General features: G+C 37.3%; 1 protein-coding gene across 2 annotated transcripts in view; it reads left to right on the top strand.

Annotated features, from left to right (window-relative positions):
• Positions 1-22,722, top strand: part of CDH11 (cadherin 11) — an 81,966-nt gene that overhangs the window by 54,437 nt on the left and 4,807 nt on the right. Inside the window, exons 3-12 of one of the 2 annotated variants that reach the window (XM_040615471.1) lie at positions 5,671-5,776; positions 6,650-7,045; positions 8,118-8,412; positions 9,170-9,289; positions 9,795-9,962; positions 12,893-13,080; positions 14,596-14,849; positions 15,819-15,955; positions 16,155-16,276; positions 17,080-17,197. In XM_040615471.1, the coding sequence (XP_040471405.1) occupies positions 6,818-7,045; positions 8,118-8,412; positions 9,170-9,289; positions 9,795-9,962; positions 12,893-13,080; positions 14,596-14,849; positions 15,819-15,955; positions 16,155-16,276; positions 17,080-17,197 (1,630 nt within the window). In that variant the 5' untranslated portion in view covers positions 5,671-5,776; positions 6,650-6,817. The remainder of the gene's footprint in view (positions 1-5,670; positions 5,777-6,649; positions 7,046-8,117; positions 8,413-9,169; positions 9,290-9,794; positions 9,963-12,892; positions 13,081-14,595; positions 14,850-15,818; positions 15,956-16,154; positions 16,277-17,079; positions 17,198-22,722) is intronic. The other variant, XM_040615470.1, reaches the window with a different exon arrangement.

The raw sequence follows: 22,722 nt of genomic DNA, 5'->3' as shown, positions 1-22,722 counted from the left end.
CTTGTCATTTAAACAAAATGTTTTACATTAGGCTACTGCATATGGACCTTTAATGCTTGATTCCCAGTAGATACATATATACATGACTAGTCTCATGGGGTTAGTCATATTCATAAAGTCAGTTTGCTATATATTAAGTCCTTTCATTTTTAATTTTCCTCTTTTGTATGTGATGGGTAAGGGCCACGGTCCTGGTACTTTGGGAGGGAGCTCTGCTGGTGTATGAATAGATCTCTATGTCCCAGTGCTGTCCTGGGATAAGTGGTTCATTTGGAGAAACAGAACTCCATCTCCTAATGGGCTGATTTCCTGACTGAAAAGACATGCAGAAAGCCCTTAACAGCTGGGGTGCAGCTGAAAGTTAAAAAAGCTGACGTTGCCTCATTCCATTTAAAGTAGACCTTGCAAATGATGATACACCAGTGTTGTACCTCTCTCAATTCTGCGTATCGTGTAAGTAGCTCTGTCAAGGAAAAATCAGGCATACTCTAGTTCCAGTGGAAAAATGCAATAATCCTAATTCCAGTTTTGTCCAGATATAGGGTATCTCACAGAAAGCTTGGCATTTTTCAGGACTAAAGGATTTATTTTAAGAACTGGCTTTGCTATATGTGTCATGGAAACTAGATGTGTTGTATAGCAGATCTTGATGTGTTGCATAAATTTATTTCATGTAAATAAAATGAGATCCTTTCCACAAGTATGTTGTATAGTGAGTTTAAGCTAAAAAGTATTCAGAGATTGATCTGATAATGCAGAACAGTTTAAAATCAAAAAGTAATTAAGAGAATAACTTAATTTAATTTTAAATGTGGAAGGTACTCGTTCTTATTTTATCTTGTTTCATAAACAAAAGGGACCAGGCTATTTGTTTACCTTTACGTACTGTTTTCTTGAAATGAGTCAAGGGAAGAGAACAAAGTTTGTTAAACAGGGGAAAAAAAATTAAAACCAAATGTTAGGTTATCAAGATGTGTGAAACTAAACTGGTTAGGGCTGAATAGCTTTCTGCAGCAAGAATTAGGATCCTTAAAAAACATTTTTATATTAATTTGTATGTATTTCTTGAAAATACTTGGGCATCAGGTATTTTGAATGCAGCAGTGTACAAGAGGATAAAAATACCTGCTAGACTGAACTTCTGCTTTTACACTGCTATGCATATGTTCACCAATGCACGAGTAATGAAACAGTTGTGCACAAAACTATTCCACATCCCTCAATTCATGTACTTTACTAAAAACTCCCGAAGTAGTTAAATTCATTAGACACCCTGAAGATTGACCAGTATGGGCTCAGTGGGACTCGACTGATTATTTGATCTGGAAATCTTTTTCCTACCTTCTTTCCATGTGAACTGCTTATTTTTCATGACCTCAATTACAGTATTCAAGGAAGAAAGAGACTTTTAGCTAACCATTTAAGTTAAACCAGGAGTATGAGCCCTGAGGCTGCTCAGAACAGCCCTATCCCAAAAGCACAAAAATGCCCAGATTCTTGTTAGTTTTGCTATGCCTGATTACAGGGAGGAGGACCCCTGCAGGGCTGGGGGCATTGCCTGGCCGCAGCGGGTCTCTCCCTCCACGGGCACCGGGGGCTCAGCCAGCTGTGCCCACCTCTCCGTTCTTATGCCCAAATCTCAGGCACTCTTAACTCCAGAACTAATATGATACAATATTTATTCTGTCATTAAAAAACTATTCATTTCCTTGTCTGATGATAAAATTATTGTAAAATAGATCATTCATCTTTTCAGCTAATTCTAATTACAGCTAAAATCTCATTTGGACTGGGAGTTTACTATATTTACTTGATACTTTTGCAAAACATTTCAGAACATAATCATCCATTATTATATTGCTACGCTGTGCTCTTGACTGCTTTCTGCCAAGTGTATTCCTGAGAACAATTGCTATTTTAATGTATCATCCAGAAGTTATGGCCTAGACAAATCAGAAAAATTGTTTAGTCTATTGTAATTTGGCATATGGTCATTTAATAGCCCACAGGAAGTCATCATGATTGTTTGGGATTATTTTTGCTATAAATATGATGAAAGAAATTTAAAATTGGCTAGACTTCACTTCCGCGACTGGTCTTGTCATTAGAACAGTGTTTGCTGGCTCTTTAGTTTTATCTATTAGTCATCCGTGAACAGTCATTCAGATTTGTGCGTGAAGTTTTGTAGAGCAGACTGACATTTTAGCTTAGCCTGTCAGAGCAGGGGTGAGCCTGTCGCACCACCTCTGCTGGGCTGTGCTGCGCATTGGGAGCTCTGCGGTCTCAGGGCAAGGGCAGCGGAGGCGATGTGTTGGAGGAGTCAAGACCCTGGCTCTACTCCGTGCCATAGTCTGTGGGCATGGTTATACAGTTTTTCAAGTTGATGACAGATGTGTTCTGAATTAGTTGACTAGCATACCTTCTTTAGGAATATTGATGAATTTTATTTTCTAACAGCAGAAGAACAGACTTAGGTTAAAATTGAAACTTGCTGGCTTTTCGTTTCCAGAATTCAGTAACAACTGCAAGTGTGAAACATAGACATACCATCTATGTAGGTACAAGTGCCCTGAAAGCATGCTCTCGCAATTATTTAGAGAGATCTCTCCTTACGTCTGAACATTCTGTGTATACGCCTCACCATGTATGTGACTAGACACTGTTTTAACATTTCTCAGTCCTGCATACCTCAACTGATCAACTTACATGGACAACATTTGGGAATCTTATTGCATTCATGTGCCTTTCTGATGTGATTTGACCTTGTGTGGTGGCTACTTAAGTCTTTTTTCCCTTTATCCCTGCAGAGCTATTATTCAGTACCAAAATTGCCAACATTTGCTTGTATGCAGTTAAAATATGTTAATGGAATTCTTCCTTATGAGAAAAAGTCCATCTTAGTTCAAACCTGGCATCCACTACATTTAAAGAAGTGGGAAGCAGATTTTTTACAGATTTCTTAGGAAAACAGGATTTCAAAATTAAATGTTGTGCAATTCTAGACAACAGTGGAAAAAATCAGGATGTTGCAGTTTGGCCAATTGCCCACGGAGATGGCTTTGCTGTCATTGAGGAATATAATCCATGTGCAGAAATAACAATAATGTTGAGGATAGTTGCAAGACTGATTTTGTGAAAAGACGAGAAACATCCACAGCAAATGATTCTGACAGTTCGCTATCTGTGTAGTGTTGTGCAGTGCCTGGGTAGAAGTGCTGCACACAGAATTTGCGGACGCTTACCAGAGCAGCGGTCCTGGCAGCTGCGGCAGCTGATGTCTTCAGATCCGTATTCCACTGGTACAGGGCTATGAGGTATTTTTCCACAAGAGAAAAGTAATTTCTTTATAAGTTCTTTAACAGTTTTTCCATATTTTCAGCTTGAAGAAGTAGGAAACTGTAGGCTTTCAGCAGCCAAGTTGATGTTAAAATGTTTGAAAGGGTTTAAGTAGATTATTTGGGGGAAAAAAAAAAAGAAGATAGAAGATGGCTTTGTTGTTGTTAATAATACTGCTTTGGCTTTTAATTAAGTTTATTTTAGCTTTAACTTTTTAAGAGTGTCTTCTGCACCTTTCCTTTTAGGAGGAATATAGTTTATAAAAAGCCAAATTGTAGTGGTTTTGAATGTAAGTAATTTCATAAAGTTCAGCGGAACCCTGTTCATTTATTCTGTTGGCTCTTCTTGTGCCGATGGGAGTTGGAGGGCTCACTGCTGTGGCAGCCGCTGTGTAACTGGACAGAGACTGTGAACTTCAGGAAGGGAGAAGCCGAGAGGGGCACAGGGAAGCCAGGGAGACACACTGCCTGCAGCTCTAGCTTAATTGCAGCCTATCGAGCAGTAGGTCACTTACTAAAGAGCCAACCCGGTATGACTTGCATGGAGTCCTTTCACATTATAACTCAAACCAGAAGCAATTACCGTAAAGAGACTTAGTGATTTCTTTTTAGCCCAAGTAGTGGATGAGAGATATTTTTATTATCTTGAAGACATGTTAGCCTTGTGGCTTCCTCTCTGTACATTTATATGCAGAGGATAAAACAAAAGGTAGCAAACAGTTTTTGCTTTAAATACTTATTAGTAAATTAAGCATGGTTGTGTGATTACGATTTTGTTTCCAGCACTTCACTCTTGAATAGCTGATAATAAGCAGCTTATGTATCAGCTTGGCTCTTCCGTTATTGTTAAGTAAGTATCTTTATAAAGTGTTTACTGATGTACATAACAGTATCGAGAAGTTTGGGAATAATGGTCATATTTGTTTACTTATTTTCATCATTGAGATCGTTATGTGATGTTAATGATGAATAATTATCAGTGAATTTAATTTTCAAGTGCATCCAAAATCTATTAATGCAAGCAGTTTTGGTTTTGTTTTGTTTTTTTTGGGGGTTTTTTTTTTCACAGCAGGTTTAACAATGCACAGCTGCCTAAGCATACCTTCCTATTTCATTTCTGCTTGGAGCGTATTATTCATGCTATAGATCCCTATAGCAATTGTACTTGCCCAGCGTAATTAGGTATCCTGTGCATGGCACTGGAGACCATTTGGCTCAAAGGAGACTCCATACCACACTACATCTCAGACAGCAGTATCATTGGTTAACTGAAGGTGATTATGAAGCAGACTGAACTGGCCTTAATACGTAGAATTTGGTTGCATCCATAAATTTCTGTAGACAAAGCAGCCAAAAGAGGTGACCTCACAGCCTGCTTGCTGTGGTGTTAAATTTACACCTGGCACAAGGATGTAAACCCAGAGGTGTTTACTAAACAGGACAGAATAACTAATTTTACAGCTGTGGGATTAGTAGAGAATTTGATGGCTTATATTTAAAAAGACTTACTATTGTTTAGTAAAGTTAAATGATACGGAAACTTAGTAAGTAAATGTTGCATATTAAGGGGTTCAACTTTATTTTTTCTGTGCCAAACTGGGGGGTAAAAGAAGTGTCCTTTCTTTTTAGGAGTAGCTATTATCATATGAATGCACTATGATAACTAGTGTTGAAGGGCTTTTCATATTTAAGCCACTTCCACCACAGACCTAATGCTCCACACTTCACACGCTTATATTGTATCAGAATGAAAGCATTTTTCTGACCAAATGAATATTGTTTTCTTTTTCATGTCTTCCATGCTGGTATGAGTCATCTGTAATGTGACATCATACAACAACAGTAAAAAATTAAATGGATACACCAAATGTACTTAATAAGTATGCTTAGGAAAGCCAGGTTATATTTGCATCTATACGTGTGACTTTCATTTAATTCATTATGCGGGAGCCATTGTGGTGTTGTAATTGACGTGATTTCAGTTTTCAACAAAATAAAAAGAAAAACATCATTTTTTGAGGAAACAAACCCAAATATTTCATTCCTTAATTATGAATTACTTATTTATAAACCCCTGTCTGTCAGTATTGGGTGTGTATTTTCCTGTAGCTGTGCAAAGGGTGCTAGCGAGATGTTTATCTGTTTCTGGAGTTATAGAATTTGATATACGTTCAAGCTTTTCTCTATATTCATATTTTCTCCGCCACAGATACCGTGTGTAAGATCTCCTTATTTCTCATTTAAAAAGTCATGCTGTTTTAAAGAAGGTGGTAGCATATATTTATACACATGCCTGTATGAATATAACTTTGAATGTTTTATTACTATCTTGCAGAAGAGTAAAGTGAATTACACTGAAAGCTAAACCAAGCATTGTAGGGACCTTGTAAAACTTGGCTGTTCTGTAGAGATTGGAGTACTATGTGTTGGAAACCCCATGGGTAGGTGAAAGTGGCCTTTTTGATGGATTGTTAGCTGCTGGAGGTATAGACCTCAGTTCAGTTTTCACTGTATTTCACAATTTTTGCTTCAAATATTAATTCTGATATAGTGTTTTAAGAATTATTAGAAAGTAAGAAATCAATATCATTCTGGTAACTTAAATCACAGGGAAAGTAGGAACAAATAGCCAAATCAATTGTTATATTATCAAAGGTGCTGGAATATGTTTTTATTGGTTTGTGGCATTTGTCATCACCAGCACAAAGGCAGCCGAATTGGCAATCAGTGCTGCTTCTCTGCTTTGACAACTTGATCCTCAGAGGGAGGCAGAAGGGCTACTTCAAGGGTCTAAATCCAAAATGTAGGTCTGTCAGCTGCTGCTCCTGCCTAAAAAACATAGGTAGTTATTTTCAACATGAAAGTCTGTTGGTCATGAAAAGGCATGTGTAGAAATAGTCCATAAGCAAGTATCTTGGTATCTATCTTACATCTAAACCTATGGCTTAACAGCTTGGATCTAAGGTTTGTATCTAAGCTCCAAAGAGGGCGTCGATATAAATTAGGTGTTTCTATAGCTACCTTGCATCTTGGGCTAAATCCATTCAGAAGAATCATGATAGAATATGATTCTCTATCTTTCAACTTCCAAATGAGGGCCCTACCAAGCAAGTCAGGAGATTTTACAAGGTGGCAGGTACATGTAACAAAACACCAAATATACTCATTACTCAGTATTAATAATATGAATATATTTTAATCTTCTTATTATCTTGACATTTCCCAAGGCAGTCCTAGTTTTATTTTCTTAATAAAAGAGAATTGCACCTCAAAGACATAACAAAACCATCTTCTCCATTTTTTTTTTCTTTCAGGAATTAAGTTGGGAAGCTACAGAGCATTAAGGTGATGTGTTTAATGTGTGGTGGCATCCTATGTGCAGAACATTTTATCTGAAACTTTTCAGTAGCCCCAAACTTCTTGACTTCCAAGGTGGAAGGGGTAGATTCTTGGATACTCCTGTGCCTACAAAATAACCAAAAATGAAGGAGGACAATTGTTTACATGCCGCTCTTATCTGCCTGGGTGTGCTGTATTACAGCCATGCCGTAACTACAGACAAACTGAACCACGCAAGGCCATCACTTCATGGTCACCATGAAAAGGGAAAAGAAGGACAAGTTCTGCATCGTTCAAAAAGAGGCTGGGTGTGGAATCAGTTCTTTGTTATAGAAGAGTATACAGGACCAGATCCTGTACTGGTAGGAAGGGTAAGAAAGAATTTGGTTTTCATTCTTGAATTAATTTTATTAATTTATGTTATTGTTTTTGTGAGTTGCTTTCTTTCCTTGCCATTGCTTTTCTGTTGTATTAGTTGCTTCTTCAGCAGCTGCCTGATTCACCTAAGAATTAATCGTTCTATTGTAGCTCAATTAAGGTCTTAAGCAATATACTACCTAAGTCAATACAGGCTTTTCCATTGACCTCAACAGTCTTTGAATGAAGGGGTACAAGCTGTTATCTAACACGACAGCAAGAACCACAGCAACCACTTGAGCAACAACATGCATCCAGAATATCTGGTATCATCCTTGGGTCTTTAAAAACGGTCATTAAAATGTAATGCCTTAATCCAGCAGCTCAGTAAAAGTGTACTGCTCAGTAGGTATCTCTTCATTTCTTTAATTTTATGTTATCAGTAAAACTAAATATATGAAGGCTATGTATAGAGGAAGATATATATCTATGTACACGCATCCTGAACTAATATTTTATTCTGTTAGTGTCTAACACAAACAGAATATAAATACATAAATATAAATACATGGTTGTGAAAATAAGAATGTAAGGTTTTGTTACTTCCTTTACAATGAAGAGGTTGTAATTAAAAACTTGTTGGCAATCACCGATTGGCTCATTCGTCACATCCCGTTTGTCACTTAACTGCTTTTTACATACATTAGTAAGTAGGGTACAAAATCTTTGTAAAAGTGACTCTTCCTTCCAACCTCATTTGAAAAAAGAACCTTTTCTAAATATCTTCTCATGCATTCTCTTCCTTAAATCTTAAACCTTAAATCTTAAAGCTTGGGTCTCAGTAGCACACTACATGCGGTAGCACGCAAGTCTGCGCAGGCAGCTTCTCTGAGCGCAGGGCAGATGTGTTCACAGTGTGTGCCTGCATACGGATTATCACCTGATGTAAGACAAGATTTTTGAAAACTATGAAATGATAATATTTCCTGAACTTTTTTCTTTCATAAATGCATATGTATGCATTCATAAATGCATATATAACAAGTATACCATCTTGTTAAGGTGTGTCTGTTTCTCGTTTTGTAGCTTCATTCAGATATTGATTCTGGAGATGGAAACATTAAATACATTCTCTCAGGTGAAGGAGCAGGAATCATTTTTGTTATCGATGACAAATCAGGGAACATCCATGCAACAAAGACACTGGACCGGGAGGAGAGAGCTCAGTACACTTTGACAGCACAAGCTGTAGACAGGAACACTAACAGACCTTTGGAACCACCTTCTGAATTCATTGTTAAAGTTCAAGATATAAATGACAACCCGCCTGAGTTTCTTCATGAAAACTACCATGCCAATGTGCCAGAGAGATCAAATGTAGGTAAGTACTCGTAAATGCGCTTCAGCTCCTGGCCCTGTGGAAGATGTTGCATCGTCAGTACATCATGGCTTTATTTCTTATTGGGAAGTAAAATTTACTTCATGCTCAGCCAGTGACTCAGTCAATTTGTCTTACTTTGCTGACCAAATCAAACCCTGCACAGCTACTAGCTGTCACGATTGAAGTGTCTCTAGGTGGTTCCTAGAACAGGACTGTTTCCTTCTAGGAAGGAATGTGAGTGTCCCCTGGAATTTATGGGGTGTGAATCCTCTGGGGTAAACATCATCATTCCTTTGGCAGAGCTGCATAACAAAGCTAAGGAGTTACTGCCACACTATCTATTCCATTTTCGTCTTCTGTTTAAGCTTCTGTCTATCTCAGAGATTTCTGCAGGAAAGATTTCTCTGCAGCTTACTGAGGAAAATGTAAACAGAAAACTATTGTTTGGCTAATGACAAAAACAATCTAAGGCTTAAACTACCGAGGAAAAAAACTATACTGGTACAGAGTGACTGCTGGCTTCTATATATTCAGTGTTTAGAACATGAATCCACATCACAGCTGATGACAAATCTTTTTGGATCGCACAAGTCTATTTTGTCGTATATAAATGGCCAAGTACATTTCTTTTTCATTTACCGAATCTGGGAAAAAAAGTTAAGAAATAGTTATGCTGTATGACTGAAAGCATCCGCATGCTTCTTACAGACACATTTGCTTTGACTGTATTCCTTCTGTGTTTGCTTTCCACTTTTAGGTACATCAGTTATTCAGGTAACAGCTTCAGATGCTGATGATCCTACCTATGGGAACAGTGCCAAATTGGTTTACAGTATTCTTGAAGGTCAGCCGTACTTCTCGGTGGAAGCTCAAACAGGTATTATTGAGCAGTTTATTTGAGTAGGACCTCATAACTGGAATACATTAAAATGAAGAACTAAGTATATTGACTGAGGCAGTACAGTTGGATATATCTACTGATGTGTTTGTGCAAAGCTTCCTTCATTCTCTCTCGATTCCAGCTAAGCTTTTTTGCTGGCTGGTCCCCTGGTATTCAATAGAGCTTCTGGTTACACTACACTAGAGCGATGATGATGCTTCTTTTGTGGTATGATGTGATATATGATATATGATATGATATGATAAAAACGGCAGTTTCAACGCTGAACTGTAGTTCTTCCAGGGTTGTTCTGTGTTCAGCTGTGTTGAATATTTCGGCTACTTTCCTTGCATAGCATGATGCACAGTGTAGGGAAAACAGAATCTGCACCAACACTGCAAGTATTGCTGTGTTTTAATGCAAGCTAAAAATGCAGTGTCCAATTTCTCCTGATGTGAACATACAAAAATTTGTATGTGCCATATTTTCTTTGTATTTATAGGAATTATCCGAACTGCCCTTCCAAATATGGATAGAGAAGCTAAGGAAGAGTATCATGTTGTAATACAGGCAAAAGATATGGGAGGACACATGGGAGGCCTCTCAGGGACAACCAAAGTGACAATTACACTTACAGATGTCAATGACAACCCACCAAAGTTCCCACAGAGTAAGTAACAACTTATTTACTACCAGTACCTGTATTTGTATACTATCAGATCTATTCAAAAAGCAGTAACTGATGGATTATCACAGCACACATGTGAATAGATAAATATTACATACTGCTAGTAACATACAGAGCCTTAGAATCTGGATTATTTCCTTTGTGTTGCAAAGTGAGATGCTTTTTAAGGTTAAGATTACATTAGAAGGATTCCTAACCCTACAGTTCATTTTTTAAACCACTGGATCATGTTATATTAGAAATATACCTATGGAGACATATACCTATATGGAGACATAGTGTGGACTTTTCTGTTAGTGGACAAAGAAGCCCTATTTCTTGAGGGCCATCTTGTGTGTTAAATCAAATTGGTCAAGAATACTAGAAAATGTACCTGCCCTGCAGCAGTGCTGGATTAGCTGGTTTACCTTTTTTCCCTTTTTCATAATTCTGCTGTGGATGGTGAAAGACACCGTAAAAAAGCGAGTAGCATTCATTACTCTGCTCAGACCACAAGAACTTTTAGAAATCATTGCAGGGAAATAGGAGGTTAAAACAAAAAATCACGGCAGAAATCTCTCCAATTAGACTGACAGCATTTGAAAGAAGTCTCCAAGTGGCTTCGTGTCATGCCTTTCAGTACTCCAAGTTCATAGCTATTTGCAAGCATAGTTATGGCAGTCATTTTCAAGGAACAAATCCACTTTGATTTTTGATGAAGATGAATAAAGAAAAGATCTACGTTATGTTCTTAAAGCTGTATTTCTCAGGTTTGAAGTCTCTTGCTTTTCTTGGCCCTTGATGAAAGTGTTGTACAATCTATTAATGGCTCCTGATTATGCCCTTTCAGGTCTTTGACAGACCTTCAAGCGAGTGAGCATCATTTTTTATTTCACATAGCCTTTCATTTTAAGTGTTGATGCTTTATCCTTTACTTCTCTAAACACTCTGTGGATGGCGAATGTCCATAAGAATAAAGGTTAAGACTGGATATTCCTCAAGACTTATATTTACCATGACAGTACAAGCTAAATTTAGTACAATTACATTTCTAAACTGATGGTTGAAGTGTATTGCTGGTGGTCAAACAAAGCAATTTTTTATACCTGTGCTATTTATTTTTCACATATAAAATTAATCAGGACTGACATTAACAGATTCAGTCTTCACAGTTGGGTGGAAGTACATTAGTGGACCCACACATCTGTTCTGCAGCTTATCTCTGCATGGGTTTCTGTTGGGTTTTTTTGGAGTGCACACACCAGCCCAGCCCAGCCTGTTTCTCCTCTGAGCAACTGGTATGACACTGATACACCCTGGATATGACCATCTCTCTAACAGCTCTTCTTCCGATGTTGCTGCTTCCTGAACCCTCATGCAAGAGTTTAAATTACATAGCCAGTCCCTGAATGTAAAAATCTATGTCAGCATTTTCTACCATTCTAATAGGAAAGTATTAAATCCTAAAAATGTCAGGTTTTACATAGCTCACAAGCATACCTTTTCACTCAAATCATAACCTGGAACACCAGTACATGGTATTTTGTTGATTAATTCCATCAAGTGATGGATTTTTCTCTAGAAATTCCAGCCACTTTACTGAGTATTTTGGGAAAATATTTAAAATTATCAGAAATGTTAAATAGCAGTTACTAAACTTAATCATCTAATGCCAACTTAAAACCTTAATTTGGAATGCTTTGTATCTCAGAAACAGGTTTGGCCTGTTCATATAGACATTCAAATGATTGATTTTTTTATTATTTTCTTTCTTCTTGTTCTTTTTTTTTTGTTGTTGTTGTTCATTGCTCAAGCACTTAATGAGTTATGTGCTTACATTTTGGGTTCTTTGTGACTGGAGTTAATGACCTATTCCAATGACATGTGCCAATTGTTTTTATGGGTAATGAGCCAAGTCCCTGCCTGGTGTAAGTCTCCTGATGTTCCTAGGGTGCTCGTGTAGCGACAAAGAGCAATTATGGAGTGGAGGATAAATTAGATTATTTTATTTTATTATGCTTCCCCCCCCCCCCCCCCCCCCCCCAACTCATTAATGCTGATGTGCTGATGAAGTAGCAGAAAATGCTTACATAGATTTATAGATTTGTACATTTAGGATCAAGTTATGTTATCCAAACTGTGGAGTGGGTTGGGAAGGTTGTGAAATCAATGCTGCCTAAAGGACAACTGTTGGAGAGAGATCTATCCAGGAACAGTAATGCTCTCCTCTGGTGCCCCTGAATACACAAGGGAAAAACTGTATGGCAACACATCTATGGGATGTTTGGGGATGGTTTTCCTGCTGGAGTTTGATGAAGGAAAGCTGTTTTCTGTTTGATATGGAATGCCACACAAATTGGTATGTATTCTCTGTTGTGTTGAATTTTAAGCGTCATTGCTACTGTACGTTCACCCTCCAAATTTAAGCCATAGAAAGCAACTGATCTATTCTTTAGCCAGCACAGCAGAGAGGTCTTATCCAATTTGTTGTATAAAATTTATGGCTCCTGAATGAATGGGCAGAAATGCTGCTGGACTCTAGAGACTTGAAGGTCATACTATGAGTCGTATGAAAGAGAGTTTTCCTTCCTTTTTTGTAATAATGTTTCTTATATGAATGATAACCTTGATGTTACAACAATTTCTGCATTTGGAATAATTGATTGTCTTTTTAACCCTACCCTGAACAGAGAGATACACAGATGTGTTGTAAAACATCAGTAGGGAGGTAATGTTACATAGATTAACAATGTGCTTCAAGATTTCACAACTGACTTGCTTCTCAGAGCTCTTTATAATGTAACATTCCTTCAGGGGATTTGAAAATGTAAAAAATTACTGTGTTTATTTGGAACTTACAAGTTAAACTAGTAAACACACAACTGGAGAGCAGACTGCATACTTAAGGCAGATGCCTTTTTTCCTTCCACCAGGTGTGTACCAGATGTCAGTGTCGGAAGCAGCTGTTCCAGGAGAGGAAGTAGGAAGAGTGAAGGCCAAAGATCCAGACATTGGGGAAAATGGCTTAGTAGCTTACAGCATCATTGACGGAGATGGCATGGATATGTTTGAAATTACAACAGATTATGAGACTCAGGAAGGTGTTGTAAAGCTTAAGAAGGTGAGTATTACCTACCAATGTGTAGCATTCTTTGTTGTTGACAGAAGATTTGGTAATAATGGATTAGCACCTAAGATCAAATATCAGTAAATGCAATTTCACTTAATTTGTTTCTAGAGCTGTGATTAACTCTTAATATTCCATTTCCCCATTAGCTGAATTGGAATGGAAGAAAATAACCCAGAAGAGTTACATAAATACTGTACAGTGGATAAATTGCACAAACTAAATGAATTCATAATAAAACGTCACGGTAAAATACAATGCCATCAGCTTCATTGTTAATGAAGTTTTGCCTAGTGCTGATAAGTAGCACACATTCACTGTTGCTTTATGTTCGGTCTGAATAGCCTCATGCCCTATAGTTTGAATTCTTCAACTATGCATTGTCCACAATATTGTTCTGAAGGAGTCACAGGCTATGAGAAAAGCAGCAAAAATACGGAGGTGATCTCGGATACAATCCATCAGCATGCTCTTTAAAAGTGTTACTAAATGAATTTTAAATTACAAATGATAAATCATAAATCTTATTCATTATTTCAGCATTATTATTTTGCCCTTTGTGTCTTTATAGCTATTAATCTGTCCTGGAGATAACCAAAACTGAAAGGAGAAGGCCTGGGCAATTTAATGTGAAAGTTAGCCCTGCCTTGCACATTGGGATGGTCTCGCAGAAAGACACCCAGAGGTCTCCTCTGGTCAAAACTCTGCTGTGGTTCAATTACTCTCTCTGTTGTAGAGGTGGGAGTGTGTTATTTGTGTGTTTTACAATGCAGGTGGAACTGTCACACCACTAGTCTATGGTGTTAGCAGACTGTGACTTGTGGTTGGCACCTTGCATGATCATTTTGAGGTTCCCAGTGCTGCAACGCTGCGGCCATGCCATGTTACTGACAACGCAGGTGTGCTGTGGCTTTTCCCAGCCTCCCAAAAGGACTTACCTCATGGGGCGTTATTTCACCTCCCCATTGTAAAGTGCTCTGAGATCTATGGATTGAAAGACTGACAGAAATGAAAGCGCTGCAAAGCATCTCCACATTTTCCCTACTACTTAAATAATTTAACTTCTCTGGGTCCATAATTTAACTTCTCACGATGCTCCCAGTTCAAGCCACATCCATATCTCTAAAGGAACACATGCCAGCTTGGGATAGGCCAATGCTGGCATATTGTGGGAACCCCTTTCCTATCCATTGCTGTTTTGTGTTACATGGGAGGCTCTATGAAGAAAAGGTTAATTTTCCCAATAATGATGGTCTCCTGAGTGATACAGCAAGCAAAGAGCAAGACAAGGACCGTGTCGTGACATCTTGAGCGCCTTCCTATGCTGCTCCATACATAGAATGTAGCTCCTTCCATTTGAGTCTTGATGTTTCTAAATACACACATTTCAGTCTAAGCTTGTTGACAGATGCTCACATTTGTTTTATGTCATTGAATACTAGGGGACTGCTTACTGCTTTTACACTCTAGTTCTCCTAACTGTGGCACGTGTTGTCTTATTTCTCACAGCTCTTAGATTTTGAAACCAAAAAGTCCTACAGTCTGAAGGTAGAGGCAGCCAACGTACATATTGACCCTAAGTTCATCAGTAATGGGCCATTCAAGGACACAGTAACAGTGAAGATATCAGTGGAAGATGCCGATGAGCCACCTGTATTTTTAAAGCCAAGTTATGTTTTTGAAGTACAAGAAAATGCAGCATCTGGTACTGTGGTTGGAAAAGTGCACGCCAAAGACCCTGATGCTGCAAACAGTGCTATAAGGTATGCTTCATCAGAGCAAGCTGTTTCTTTCTAAGCATTAGCTTTTAGAATTGTTATGCAAGTTATTAAGATAGTGCGATAGATCTAGCACAGTAATATTCTACATTCACCCAGGATGTTAATAAATTTAACCATATAGCATTGTTTCTAATGAGTTGTTCCACAAGCTACTAGCTTCTCAAAGCCTATATCACTAAGCAAGTGGTACCATAGCTATGTCTAATTAAAATAGGACATCTGTGTTAGGCTCTATTCTAAATTACATTTTCTATAAAATATCACAGCATTTTTTTCTTTCTCAAAAGATACAAGTCTACACAGTAGATTAGAGATTATGTTGGGTAATTGTTAAATATTAATTGCTAATGTACAAATACACATACCCCTACTTTCCACTGTTACATTGGATAGTTTTCTGTTTGTTTATTTTTGTTTATTATATTCTCCATGTGACTTAAATTATGAAACTCTTGGTTTGTGGGTATAGTTGACAATTCAAAGAATTGCAAGGTAAAGATAGGAAAACCGGAGCTGTATGAATGTGTAGATAATGGGTAATATTTATTAATCTGGTATAATCAATTAAAATTCTGAGTAATTCACAGATCAGAAGACTTAAAAGATCTTAATGATTTACATGAAACAGAAGAAAACATAAATATCTCAGTAGATACTTTTATCATGTTTTATAAGAGAGGAAAATGAAGAGTATTTTGGGGCTTTAATGGAGACTTCAAAGAACAACAGTTTTCACTTACTATAAACATTGTGATGTAATATTTTTTCTAAATGTAGACACCAACCAGGTGAATCTCCTTTTAAAAGAGCACATATCACCCCTTTGACAATGATATTAAGGGTAACAATAAGTGTACTAAGAATTATTAAAAAATAATAACAATATAGAACAAATTTGCATGCATGAAACTAAGTCCTTCCATCTAATTACTGACTTTCAATCTGCTTTAGATATTCAATTGATCGTCACACTGACCTTGAAAGATATTTTATTATTAATGCAGAGGATGGCAATATCAAGACAATAAAAGCTTTGGATAGGGAAGAAATTGCTTGGCATAATATCTCTGTCTTTGCAGTTGAAGTCCGTAAGTATTTCACTGAGGTATTTTATAATCAATGATATAAATTCTGTAGTCTTCTAATTGTCTCAGTTTGACAAGCTGTGAAAAATCCCAGTAGAAATGCTTCAGCCTATTCCATTTTCCCCTGGATACTGCTGGGATTGTGTTTGTTTTGAGGAGTTTTCCTGCTTCTGTTTCATTTTGGGTTTGCTTATTCTTATAGACAAACAACACCAGGAAGCCAAAGTTCCAGTTGCAATTAAGGTCATCGATGTCAACGATAATGCTCCAAAATTTGCAGCAGCCTATGAAGCGTTTGTTTGTGAGAATGCTAGAAGCAATCAGGTATGCCTGTGCCCACCACCTTCCCTGCGCACGGACTGCTTTCTTCAGGGTGTTAGCCCAGTTTTGTGTCGGCAGCTCAAATAAGTGGTAGTAAACAAATGTTTATTTTGAAATTTTGGCCCAAATACCCCAAAGCACACAGAAAGGCACTTTCCTGTGTTTTTATTTTGAACTGCTTTCAACAGTTATAGATACAGTGCTTTGTGCGCTGAAGGTGACTGATGTTGAGTGTGAGTATCCAGCATCCCATGGGCAACAAAGCGGGCTGGGAGCAGCTTCCCCATTTGTGAGCCTGTTTCGGATATTACAAAAATACTCAGTCCCTCCTGGGAAGAATCACAGTACAGTGCTCGTAGAGCTTAGCCTGCAGGTTTATCCTTGAACAGTCTGTGAGGAAGAGGGGTGAGTACCACAGAGAAATACGGCCCTACATGATATCTGCACTTCTGCATGTAGTGTAGCAGTTTGAAAAGGATGTTGTGCTACCTCTCTCTGAACTGCTGAATTTTATGCGGAATTTTATTTAGTCTATTAAGTTAACATTAACACATATTTGTATATAAGACTATATAGGTGTATACTGTTACATCTTTAATTCTCCATTGGTTAAATATAATAGTAAATAAAGACTGCTTGTTCTAGGTTTGAGTCTGCTCTATGTTTATAATTGCAGACACTTTTCAGGCATGTAGGGGGGCTCTGCTCTTTTTTTTTTTGTACTCAAGAGATTTCTCAGAATGCTGTCTATATGTGATGTATCCAGAGAAGGAGCTGTTTGTTTACAGAGTACTTTTCTTTTACAGCAATTTATTACAATTAGTGCTGATGACAAGGATGACTCGGCCAATGGACCAAGATTTATCTTCACTTTACCACCTGAAATTATTCATAATCCAAATTTTACACTCAGAGACAACAGAGGTTTGTGTGAAGATTCCCTGTATACTAGAGTCCAAAGAAATGACAAAGTAAAACTAATGGCCAACATAATGTTATGCAACAGCATTTTCATTAACTTGGACAGAGTGTCTGTTTTCCAGAGATTTAGGGGAGGAAGGCAGAAAACATACAGCTGAAATACAAGGGTGTTCTTGGAATAATGTGATACTTGTTAACTCGCTTTCATTTTCTTGAATACATTTTTAAAATTACATAATAATACCCTGCATGAAGAATCCACTGCCATTTTATCTTCCTGGAAGAGGGTGAAAAACAATGACAAAAACTTTCACTAAATATAATTGGCAAATCACCTTGATTTAGAGAAAACGTACTTGCTAAGCCAAAATTGTTAGGTTGCTTGTATTTGTTCACTTTACTCTGCTTGCTCTTTTTTGTAAATTATGGATCATGTGAGATGTGGACTAGATTCCTAATGGAATAAAATCACTGCCATGCTAACCTTTCGTAGGAAATACAAATTTGGATTTTTGTTGTGAAACATACCCACATTGGGTGTATCTCAGGACGGGTATCCTGATTCCTTTGCCAATTTTCTATCCATGAAATATAGTAAAAGTCTTGCGTTCAGATTGACGTTAAGATATAAGAAATTTGTGGGGAAAAATCCAGGCATAGGGGAGTGTCAAAATTTATTTGATCATCTAACATAAAATCATCAGCGAACCTAACTTGTTGAGGAAGGCAGAAGGGGGTAAATGGAAAAAAGACAGGTCTGCCGTTATACATATTTATTCTATTTATTTAATGACAATCAGTAGGATATTGTCATTCAATGTTCATTTGCTATTTTCCTGTATGGGGAAAAAAACTGCTTCAGCTTCTAAGAAATTGGTTTTAATTAGCAAGCTTTAATGTTTGAAAGAAACTTGACTGTTTTCAGAAAAGTAGAACTGGTTTAAATAACAAATCCAAAATATTTCTTCTAGATTGCCAGAAGTACAAAAGGCAACATAATCCAGATGCATGATTTCAGTAAAAACTTCTTTTTCTCAAGTATTATGTTGTGGCATACTGTATATCTCTGTCAGCATCTGAAGTGAGGGCAATTATCATCAGAGTCCCCAAACAAAATTTCTGTTATTCTTGAAGGGTCAAAGTAATACTGTTGCCTAGTGCTTGACACTTGTACATACATAAGCAATTCGTAACAGATCCAGTGGAGGGGATATATTTATTCTCTTTAAAGTAGTAAAACACAATTTTTGAAAAACTGATGAATATATTTTTAGAGGAAAGTAAATAAAAATGTATTCTTTGCCTGAGACCTTGAGGGCAAGTTTCTCTTTAAAAGATGTTTTATGGTCACCATATCAAACTGAAGATGAATTAGGTTTTATAATCTAACAGAGGAAGCATAGGTCAGAATTGAGACGTTCTGATACAGCTGCAGGCAAATGCTGTTATGGTTTCTGACTCCAGCCAATTCCACTAATCTTTCATTTCCATATCCAGCAAATTCTTTCTTTTTTTTTTTTTCCCAATAAAAAAGTTCGCCCAGGAAAAAATGTTTTGTAATTGAAATGATGATGTCAGTTGAATGCAGTGATTGTACCTGACAATACTGCAAAAGGTTATTTCAACAAGACGCTATTTAAGGATCTAATCTTCTCTCATAGTTTAGTGTTTGGGAAATTAATAATGTAATGAAATCCATCCATTTTCATCCTGTCTGTCCCTCATTTTTGTACAGTCTTCAGTGCAGTCATGTTGTTAATTTAACTATTTCTGTGGGGTGTTTTAAAGTAAGTTATGGTAGAGAGCAAATTAAAAAAAGTTAAAGTTCTATATACGTCCATACAAAAAACAAACAAACAAACAACAACAAAAAAAAAAAAAAAAAAAAAAAAAACCAAACCCAACCAAACTTCTTGGAGAGAGTGTGTTACCATCTGCAAGTCAAATAATTTACATGACTATTTGAATTTTTTTTTTCTCAGTTATAAATCCAAGTAGTCTATATACCAGGCCACCGCTTTCAGAGGGAATTGCTAGTTTCAAAGAAAAACAGCCTTATTTACTGTGGAGAACAGTTAATGAAAACTCCAATGTTTGGGTCTATTACAGAACTTTAAAGTGAATACAATCCATAATTATCATTTAATAGAGTTTCTTTCTACCAACTCCTAAAAGTAATCACATATTGCAGTAATCCAAAAAATGTAATCACATTCTACATCCTATTAATAGCCTACTGTGTTACCAAGTTTTTCAGCTGAGACTATCTTCCATACTTCCATAGAAAACATGAGATAATGGCTTATCACATGCTGTGATAAAACACTGAATTACTTTTGCACTGTTTACTTACATTATACCACATAAATAAACAGCACTGTGTTTGCCCAGGCCCTGTTCAATTTTACTCCCATTGAAGTCAGAGCTTCAAAAGAGTGGTGGAGGTTCATGGCACTTCACAGTAAAGAGATGGATTTTCAGCAAGTGGGTTTCCTGCTTTTAATCCTGCTGTGTCCTAAACTGAAACGCCCTTGACTCGGCTTGGCTCACCTTGTGTGGAGGCCTGGCACACAGCCAGCGTTGCTGGAAGGGTTGCAGCCACCTTGCTTTACCGTGCTGCACGAGGACGAGTTACACCTCAGTGGCAAAGGCTGGGTGTAGCCGTGTTCCCAAATCCACAGCATAGTGCTTTACAAAGACTGAAATTAAATTTGTGAGTCCCCTAAAATCGGTGACTAAAATCCACTTTGTTTTAATAGAAACAAGTCCTCTGGCTCTCAATTTCAGACCTTCGTAATCAAGACATTTTGAAACATATGTACAAGAAAGTTACGGGATTTTGCCATGGATTAGCCACAGCAATTGCTACTGCCGGGTAATGATTTTAGAGAGTTGGACCCCTGAAATTGCTTAAGTTTCCTGCTGAATCAGCACTCACATTCTGATATAGGTGGTAATGTTCACACTACAGTCAGCTGCTTAAATCTAGAAGCCTCCTTACACAATATATATGCTAACAAGCTCCAAAAGCTAAGCTACATTTGCCTGTATGTAAAGGAAAAAAATTGGAAAACTCTCAAGAAGATCACCAGAGATAAAGATGAAAATCAAAGGTCAGGAAGATCACTCTAAAGATCACCACGAAGTCATGCAATTTTAACTTCTAATTGTGAAGATTTCATGGAGAGTATAGGTAATCTTCACTTACAATAGTGTTGGATATTGGATATCCCAGACAATAATAGCTGGAAAATGAGAGTGTATTTTTCCGGATGGTGTTGAGATGGCTGTTTTCTTCCTTCTGTCTGGTGTTAACCCCCAATGTGTTTGTTAAGACTGTCAGTCAAGTAGCTCCCATACGTGTTAAGTAGTAGTTTTAAGCTGGTATTGACATTTAACTTCTGTTTCTTGGCTTAAAAAATGCCATTATACCTGGATTATAGTTAAACTCCTGGGACTTGGAAATAATGAAAAAGCAAGAATGAGAATATTAGCTTGGATTATATATTATCTTTTATCTAGGTAAAAGAGGGTTGGTTTTTTTCCTCTTACAGATATTTTGTTTCTTCTAAATGTGAGAAGTGAACATAAACAAACAAAAAAAACTTTTAAAAATGACCTTTTAGAGTTGATATATGCTAGTCCTTTGTAAAGTTTAGCCAGGCATGTTGATTAGATTTTTCTTTTTAAAAAATGTTAAAATAGAAATGACTGCAAGTTAAACCAGATAAATCAACCATTGGATCAAATTGAGCCTTAGTGTAATGTAATTGACTGCAGTGGAATTGGCCAGTCTGTATAAATGGATAATATGCTATTCTTTTTCTTATTTCTAGTTAGGAATACTATTTAAGCTGCCAAAATTTAAGAAAAATATGACATGATGTGACGTGATATAACATAATACAACATAACATAATACACATAGACAGCAGACTAAATATATTAATATATGATAATACCTGTTTTTCCTTCCATATTGCCTTTGCAGCCTCTAGGCAGTTGTATCTCAGCCCACTACTAATGTTCATACTTTTTTGCTACAAGAATAATCTGTCCTATTGCAATCTTTTATTTAACAGAGCAGATCTTTGTTCTCATATTGAGGAAATGAATTATTAAATGAATTTTAGAGAACTCTGTGGAGTAGTTTTATTCTATATCAATATATTTTGGTTCAAGTATTACTTGATAGGTTAATAGGTATTAGATGTTACATTTCTATTTATACCAAATTGTTATAAGTCCATTAATTTAAAGTCCTAAAATAAGAGTCCTATCACACAGACACTGATATCACTAAAGTCCTTTAAAAATTTGTGCTACAAAGCCTAGCTGGGCAAATGTCGCATGTAAACATTTAGGAGGTTAGAAAGACTGAAAAGAGATGAAGGGCACCTCCAAAACCTAAAAGTAATAACCGATCAGATCTTTATCAGCTTCTCTGTCCTTAGCAAACGCGACCATCCTGTAAAGGAGAAGTTAACAAGCTGTTTTCTATCCAGACATTTTTTGTGAGACTTCAGTATCAGAAGGACTACAGTTCTGTCACGCTGAGGTAACTGTGCTGGGCATCAGGTGTGGTGGCCCTGGAAGGAGAGGTGTAGATATGGGGAGATGAATTAATCTGGCATGTAACAAACAGATCTGATCTAGGACAGTCCTACAAAAATTTCATCCTTTCTGGTAGAAGTTATTAGTGGGAGAGTCAGATAAGCAGGGTCCTAGTGCAAACATCCTTCTTATTCCATAAATTGACCCCTGTCCACAAAAATCTGGGGACGGTTTCAGATCTTGTCCTCCATCAGGGGTACTGCCTGCAAGGCTGGTTAGTATAAAGCAAGAATACTTCTCTTTTGGTATAATTTATTCACAAACTTTCATGGAAATAGCAGTGATTAGATCATTAAGAGAGGTTTTATGATTTGCATTATTAAATTCTGGAATTTATGCTGACTCTTCAACAGGAAAATGATTAATCTTCTGCAGTATCCTGAGGCAATAGTAAAATGGGTACCATCGGAGGTGAATTAGCCCTCCCTTAGTAGATAAAAGAACCATTCTTTTATTTTTTTCCTGCCTGTTATATAGTGAAAAATAAAGAACACAGCAAAACAGAAAAGGTTGTATGAAGTAAATCCTCATCCTAAAATAGTTTTTGAAGGTCTGAAAGCCACAGATATGATTGTTTCATTTTATTTACTTCAGGATGTTTACAATTTTATAAACTTTGGTTCAGTGTGAGAACTGAGAAACAAAGAGCACAATAACGAAACGCTGTCCGTCTGTCCTAGCCTGTGTCCGGTGCGGCCAGGAGCAGGAAGCACTGGCTGTCTCATCCCAGCCTTTCATGTCACACGTTCCCTTTCAAATGCTTGTGCCCCAGGAGGTGTGAAGGACCCTCCGAAACGACCCCCCAGTGGCTAGGCAGCAGCTGGGCTCCCACCTGCCCCAGGAGGCCCATGGCAGGCCACCGCTGGGATGGAGCAACACTGCAGCCCTTCCGCCCTCCACACAGCTCAAAACGT

The sequence above is a fragment of the Falco naumanni genome, chromosome 15, assembly GCF_017639655.2.
Source record: "Falco naumanni isolate bFalNau1 chromosome 15, bFalNau1.pat, whole genome shotgun sequence".
NCBI classification, from domain to species: Eukaryota; Metazoa; Chordata; class Aves; order Falconiformes; family Falconidae; genus Falco; species Falco naumanni.
Note: the sequence above shows the minus strand (reverse complement) of the source record. Positions and strands in the feature narration are given on the sequence as shown.